Source organism: Branchiostoma belcheri, unplaced genomic scaffold, assembly GCF_001625305.1.
Source record: "Branchiostoma belcheri isolate BF01 breed outbred unplaced genomic scaffold, Haploidv18h27 scaffold11, whole genome shotgun sequence".
NCBI classification, from domain to species: Eukaryota; Metazoa; Chordata; class Leptocardii; order Amphioxiformes; family Branchiostomatidae; genus Branchiostoma; species Branchiostoma belcheri.
In genome coordinates this window covers 3,342,594-3,350,618 of record NW_017802491.1, presented here as the reverse complement: position 1 = coordinate 3,350,618, position 8,025 = coordinate 3,342,594, and the positions used below count along the sequence as shown (strand labels likewise).

Below are 8,025 nucleotides of genomic sequence, written 5' to 3'. Positions count from 1 at the left end.
GGCTGTTAGCGTGTGACATGGTTCTTTGAGTTTGTGCGTAGGAACGCCTTTGTAAGTCCTTGGTTCGTATCCAAGCTGCACAAACAAAGCGGGACTAAAAGATAATGCACTGAAGACATGCGAACGATACAATATAATTCTATGATGCACTAAGGAACGTTACACGACGATATTACAAATATTTCAACAGAAACGTACATGCACTTGGAGCAAAGTGTCACTGTCAGCTTCTTATACGGACCTTCCTGATTAAAATGTTTTTGGAGTGTTGACCATTTTGATGACATGTCAGGTGGAACAGAAAGTCTGCATTAGATAAGTTGTCAGGGAGGTAATCAGATGTGATTATGTCGATTTACACCCTGCAGTTCTACACTCTAGTTGCATCTAATTTTTAATCTTATGTTCAGTTGTGCTGGGTACTTAACCCTCACAATAGTAATTTTTTTTGGGTGGGGGGTAGCTACAATGAATCTCTATGTCTCAACATTAATTGTAATCTATCAGGGCTGTGTTTTTCCAAACTACCATAATTAAAATATAACTATAGGGAACACTAAGTTTGGTAGATTATCATTATTACAGTAATTAACACTTCAGCTTTTGTCGATTAATGTACCATATCATAATTACTAACTAAATGTTTTATAAATGTGTTGTATAGCCTGTAAAAAGGGAGAAAAAGTATTACCCTTTTCAGTGTTGGATCTGTTGACTGTCTTATGCTCTAGTAAGAAAGGACAATGTAACCAAAGGCTGACCTAGATAGCCAAGGCTTACTGCTGGAGGCATAACTGAAGCAGTCAGAGGCCATAACCCTGCAATCATTGTCAGTGAGGAACTAACTACAATAAACAGCCCCCCAAATTAAGGGCATACCCAAAAATGATGAAATTAAGGATGATTATTAAGGTAAAGATATTCCATGCCATCTGCATCCTGCTGTTGGACTTGTGTCGCTTAGTTTGTCAACATCCTGATGAAAATTGATATATTGTATGACCACTCCGTAGGCTTCAGACTAATCAATTTCATTTTTAGGAGAATTTATGTGTCAAAACAACCACTGCCAAAAAGGCTGTTTTAATATCAGAACATATTGAAACCCACTCTACCTACTTAAGTAATTGGAAGTCACTGAAGCATGTAATTTACCTTGGACCGCATTGTTCAGTCCTGTCCCATCTGGCACATTCTATATTGACTTGCATGAGAGTGTTAACCCCTGCAGACTATAGGAAGGGGAGGGGCAGTTTAATAAGACCTCCATTAGAACCTAATTGACAGGCTTCTGTCCACCTCAATGTTTTGATCTGGCTTGTCAGCATACAAAATCACAGATCAGGAAGATAATCAAAATTGAACATCCATCACTGACAGTGTGCCACCACAGAGCTTTTCTCTTAATTGAATGCACCCTACTGGTACAAAGATATATTGCAATAGCCTGGTTCAATGAAACATGGATTGCTAGGTTCATGGATGTTTTGTACACAGTCATTTCAGGATCATTCTTTTGCTCCACCTGCTGATCATGAGTTTGACAATAAATATATTGCCACATTTTTGAAGGTCTTTTCCCATGCTTGCTGTCTGTCTGTCTGTCCATATGACTGTCTGAAGTCGTGTATTGTCCAGTATGCCACTGAAAGTGCTGTTGAAATTATGGCTTTGGAAAACACATTTTAATCAGTTACAAGAAACCTAAGAATGTGACATATATGTATATCAATACATTGTACTTTAAAAGACAATATGACAAATGAAAACATTTTCTTCCAGCATGGAAGAAAGAATAGACCATTAGTGGGCTGTTACTGCATTTTGTATGTTGACATCAATTCCTAATCTTTTCTAGGCATGATACATGAAGGATATAACACATTAAAAGTTATGTAACTTGTATCTATCTATTAATATAGATTTTAGAATTTTGTATGAGGTTATTGTCCATCAGAAGTGTTACCTGAACAAAGGCACTTCAGTGATAACAACGAAGATAAATCTCAAACATCATGTAAAGTTAAAACAGGTTTGTAAAGGTTTTTCATCCAGGTGCTATATACAGAACATATCTTGAGGCTTTTGACGAAACTAACATCAGGTCTCTTGTGTTTGAAAGAGTTTGTGGGTAATAATAGGCTGTATTGTCTCATCACTGTGGGTAGCAAACATGTTGTCAGCAAAACAAAAGACATTGGGTCATTAGGTGACAGTAGAAAGACTGGTTCACATGGTGTAAGTGTGCAGTTTTTCTGTAGACAACTACCGTAGTGTACAGTACATGTTTTGTTGTCTACCAGGCACCAAGCACCTTTGCATGGGGGTTTTGATGTTAATGGGGTTTGAGAGGTACAAGTTTTCCTAATGCTATTCTAGTTGGCAGCTGTGATACCTCGGTACTGTTGTCTGTCTAATACTTAATCAGAGTCACTTACAATACCCACAAGCCATTTGACATCTCAAAATATGAAATTCAATGTTATCATATGCATCTGTCATTTTGCTATTAGGCAATTTAGGGTGTGTGTTTGTTTATGTGTGTGTGTATGTGTCGAGTTGCTGCATTGTTTTAAAAGACATTTGTAGATATTGCCAATAAATCTGTACTTAATGGGCATCATGCCAGAAAGGAGAAGAAAAAATTGATATTAAAAAAAATTGATACCTTGCTTTGATCTCCAGATAAAAGTATTCCCATTGGTCTAATGAATGTCCATTTAATAGGCTTAGCTCCTCCCTTAAGAGCCTTGACCACATGTAACGCTGACGTGGCACAAAGCTGAACATGTGACCAGTTAAAACTTAGTTTAAAGTGAATTTATAGCTGTCCTTCCATGTCAGATTCTGGTGATGTAGTAAAACTATGTCATGGAACATTTTTGTTTTGTAAATACAGTTCATGCCCTTCCTTAACTACAATGTATCTATGTAGGAATTGATATATAAGGGCTATTACGCTCCCACAATGGTTTCTAATTTGCATAAATAATTAGTAGCCCCACACACGGATCAGACACCACCGGGATGTGTAACAGGTGGTAAGCTTTTCCTTGACTAGCAGAACTTAACAGCACTGCAAACAGCTTGTTGACTCAGGACATCCTGTAGGTATGGCTGCTTTACATTACTTAATGATATTACTAGATTGTAGTGGTGGGGAAGGATGGGAAGGTAACAAAATGACATAATCTGTGAATTACAATTAGCCTCAAGCCCTTCCTTTTAAGATTACGTGGCCTAAAAGGTCACCATAGGTTGTAAAATAGTTAAGAAACTTCTCTGATTTTGGTTTACTTACCAAATACATTGTACTGCATTTGCAATGTCTGATATTTGACAAGCTGTATCCAGGTCTGTGAATAATTTCATCAGGTTGGCAAAAGACTGTATAAGAAGGTTCTTCATTCAGCATGTATGCAGGTCATTGAACTCAGAATCTACAGGACAATAGTAGTCCTTTGAAGTATGTCCCATGGTTAGTTTTCTGTGTGAGTTTGACTGCATGAGTGTCTAAAATGGCATGTTTGGTCTTGGGATGTGCAAATTACTTTTGTTACCAGTACAATGTTTATTTGTGCGTGTACCCGTGCTCTTCATCTATATCTACTCCGGGGAGGAGGTCAGTGACCTCTGTGGAGTATTGGAATGAGTCGTGTCTGCACGTTCCCAGCTGTAACTCACGAGCCCTTTGCTGCATTGGTATGTAGTTACGCATGTGGTCTTTTAGTGTGCACAAGATGCAGTTTTCATAGGCCATATGATATTTAACAAAACACCCCTATTTTGATGGACTTGTAGAACGGGTCACTAATTTTATCAACCTTTGTGGGTGTGTGGTAATAGCGGTTTTCCAGCAGATAGTGGTTGATTTGTTCCAGCTGTTGCGTTCATGGTAGTAGCTGCTAAGTAGCATCATGACAGCTGGCCAGACAGCTGTAGTGTAGGTGTTTAAAGGCATCCTATGCATTTCAATGAGGAAATCTGTCTATTTAGGATATTGACATTTATTGCCATTACTTCCTACCTTTTGGTCATCTCATACTTGGAGTGTTTTTTCTGCTTTTTAATTTGTTTGGCACAACACACTGTTACCCACTCTGCCAAAAGTATTACAACTTCACGTAGATTTTTGTCCAATGAACTTTTTTTACTTAACATGGTTGCTATTGTGGTATAATCTTGCAGCTAAGCCTGGATACTCTGTCACTACTGTGGTATCCTTGGCAGTGTTTGTATATTTGCCTAACAGTGTCCTTCCTAGCCTGAAAATGGACAATAAATGTTCTTGAGAGATTGTTGTGTATATTTGTGGTGCGCAGCTTAAATAGACAAAATGTATGGCCAGGTCAAATGTTTGCAGTTTGAAATTCCTCACAAAATGAGATCTTTTGATGGGTTTGCAAATATGAGTTGTTCTGACCATGTCACTGCTTCTGTTTCCCAACAGGATGTTGCAATAGCTGGATGTGTGCAAGTCAAACAGAGACGGTTCACCATGGGTTGAAGCAGCAAAAGTGACAGCACAAACAGGATAGCAGAGTCATGGGGAAAACCAAACAGTGGAACGTGCCACAGAGCCTGGCCATAGCCAAGGCCTTCTACTTCCTGAACCATGCTGGCAAGGCCTGCCTCCTGCCCTTCCTCCCGCTCTACTTCCGGCTTCTGGGACTGTCGGCCACACAAGTCGGGATCATATGTGGCACTCGGGCCTTCATCAGCCTGTGGGCCACACCTGTTTGGGCAAAGATGGCCAAAAAATACAACGTCCGACGGCTGGTGATCCTGTTTGCACTGTTTATGACTATAGCATGCACCTTGTCTCTGACAGTCATACCACCAATAGATGAGGACTACACATCTAAGTTCTGTCCTGGAAATCACACTGATGGTGCAGAGGAAACAGGGAAAGTCAATGGTTTGATTCACGGGAGTTTGCAGGGAGGTATCGGAGGAAATACGTCAGCTGATGTGTTCAACACAGAAGAACCGTTCCAGCAACCAGTGGAGAACATGAACAGTGGCAATGACTTGCCTACTGAAGAAACTCATGTAAATTCCACAGAAATAGCTCAGCAGTCCTCAAGTGGAGTAAGTCAGCAGACAATTTCCAATGCCCCATTCCTTCAAGAAAATCTTCCACTAGATAACTTGCCTGAGGAGCTTGGACCACAGGATACTTCCAGTAGAAAAGTCTCAGTGAAAAATGAGTTAATTGATGACAGCATGCCTAGGGCTGAAACAGGGGGAATTATGAACACTGGCAGCTTTCCTGAAGAATTGGGCACCCCTGATGATGAAGAGAAAGAAGAACTTCTGCCATCAGAGCCATTTTTCATACCTAAAGATGACAGTGTTATAGACAGCACAAAAAATGCAGCTAACCTCTTTGACCATAGGTCACCAATGAAAGGAAACACAGGGCTGTCCCAAAGCACATTGCCAGAAACAAGGCTGCCAACAGAGAAACGTTCCAGGTATGATGAATTTCATCAACAGAACGAAAATCTTGAAACAAGGAAGGACATAGACAAGCCCAATAAGAACTATTACACAGACTTTTCAGAGAGCAATGACTATCCCCAGTATGTGAACAACAATAGTCCTGTTGATGAAGAAACCCCCCAAGAGGGTAAAGAAGACGTTTCAAACCTACTTAACTATCTACTTACCAAGTATCAGGATGCCCAGCCTGAAGTAAGAGAACGTCTGTTAAAGTTGAGTGAGAAATTTGGTGAAAAACAACCAGATGCTGAAGGTAGTGACAAATACAATGAGGGGTATGAGGACTTTGAGAATTCACCGTACTACAACGAACAGTATGGAGACAGTTACCATGAATCACCTGTCAGAGGAATGGTGCACAAGAAGAGTACTTATCACAAATCTGTCTCTAACAGAGAGAAGAGAGCAACATCTCTGATGGAGGGCTTGAAAAGTATTGTGCACGAGCTGAAAGTTGAGATCCTGCCGTTGCAGTACAGAACTTTCCTTATTGTCCTGACTGTGATCATCATCGGGGAACTTCTCACATCTCAAGTGGAGAAAATCTGCGACGACTCCCTGTACGAGTTCCTGGATAACCTGGATGACATTGAGAAGTACGGCCAGCAGAAGTACTGGAGCTCACTGGGCATTGCCATTTGTGCAACAGGCGTTGCTGCTTTGGTGGATAACACGGACTGCTTCTTAAATCAAGGCATTAACCACTTCATGATCCACTTCTACACTTTTGCTGGGGTGGTGGGACTTGCCTTCCTCTTGGCCCTCTTCTACCCCATCCATCCAGTCTGCAAGGAGCACAACCAGAGGAAAATCTCCAAGAGCTTCAGGCTTCTCCTTACAGACTGTCGAAACATCTGCTACCTGGTGACGGTGTTTGTGGCGGGTTGCCTGGCAGCAAGCATCCACAACTTTCTCTTCTGGCTGGTACAGGACAAGGGAGGGTCAGAGATCATCATGGGTCTGTCTGTCACAGTGTCCACTTGTGCAGAGATACCCATGATGTTCTTGGGGAACTGGCTGATCAAACGAGTGACTCATGCCGGGCTTGTGTCTATTGCCTTCCTGGGTCTTTCCGTCCGCTTTCTCTACTACTCCTTTCTGTGGACACCCTGGGCAGTAGTCCCTATTGAGCTTCTTCATTCCTTTAGCTATGGCGCTTTCTGGGGTGCAATAATGGGGTACGCAGAGCACATCTCTCCTCCCGGGATCGAGAGAACTGTGCAGGCAATCATAGCTGCAATATATTGGGGTCTGGGTTTTGGCACAGGTAGTATGGTCAGTGGGGTTATCTATGACAAGTATGGGGTGACCTATTTTGTATAGGGCAGCTTGTGTTGTCTCTGTAGTCTGGTGTCTTGGGTTCGTCTTGTTCCAGAGGTTTGCACCAAGAAAAGCAAAGATGAACTATTCCAGATTATTGAGGCAGACAAAGTCCAACATTCGTGTTGATAACACTGTGTCATCAGATGATGAAGACAAAGAGGATGATGACTGGTTAGAAAAGGCTCTGAGAGAAACTGAAAGGAGGTGTGAGGTGCCACTAATGAGACAGTGGTGCCCATGACCACAGTTAGTTTGCTACTATATTTACATAGATAAGTAGGCAATGACCACCGAGAAGGTGCAACTACTTTTCATGTAAAATTGCCTACTATCAAAGCTAATGAGCACAAGCTACAGCTCATCGCTTTATATACTATACATGTATAAAATTGTCAGCCGAAGTTGAAGTAAAAATAGCTCATTTCTGATGTTGTGATTGACATGACAAGAAATTTATACACAACAGTCTGTACATATCTGTTACAAAAAGACTTATCTTAGATAATACTATTAATAGGAGACATTTTGTGTATTTTCCAAAAATGCCAAACAATCTTACTTTTTCGATCCAGATCCAATTCTTTGTTATCATCTCAAGTATCCAAGTATCATAAAATTGTTCTGATTCTTGCTTTGAATGAAACGTGTCGCTCCTACGTGTAGCAATTTTTTCATGACATTGCCAATCAGTGCAACAGACAATTTTCTTCAGTGAAACCTTGTCCAAGTATAAGTCACATGGGAAAAACAACTGCGTAAACAATGTGTAAATTCTCTAGTTATGACTGTTGAAAGCTTAGAATTCTATAAACTCAATGGGAGAAGTGTGAATATACATAATATTTATGCGCTTATATAAGATATGCATAGTATCTAAAATTAATATGGAGTTCAAAAGTTGGAGTAAGGGTAATGTACTGTTATATTTCTATTATCCAAACACTGAGTCTCTGACACTATTAGTCACATGATGATGTAGTGCATTATGATCCATTTTGCAATGTTTAAGTTTATCATGAGAATTGCTGGAAGAGTTTACTTTTGGTGTAAGCTACATGTAAGTATAGAGGTGGACCATCTATGTTTGGTGGCATTAAGTGCAAAGTTTCAATAGATCCTTGGATATGATTATGATGATCCGTTCTCTTCAAGCTGCTGATTTATTTCATGTGCAAATATCATTCCCATGGGCAGAGT

The 8,025-nt window shown here is 40.4% G+C and overlaps 1 protein-coding gene across 1 annotated transcript; it reads left to right on the top strand.

Annotated features, from left to right (window-relative positions):
- Positions 1–2,994: 2,994 nt before the first annotated feature.
- Positions 2,995–7,965, top strand: LOC109484852 (major facilitator superfamily domain-containing protein 6-like protein B). The gene is given in 3 exon segments (XM_019788211.1): positions 2,995–3,111; positions 4,451–6,816; positions 6,818–7,965. Coding segments are annotated over 2 exon segments (2,523 nt in total). The 5' UTR covers positions 2,995–3,111; positions 4,451–4,545; the 3' UTR covers positions 7,070–7,965.
- Positions 7,966–8,025: the final 60 nt, after the last annotated feature.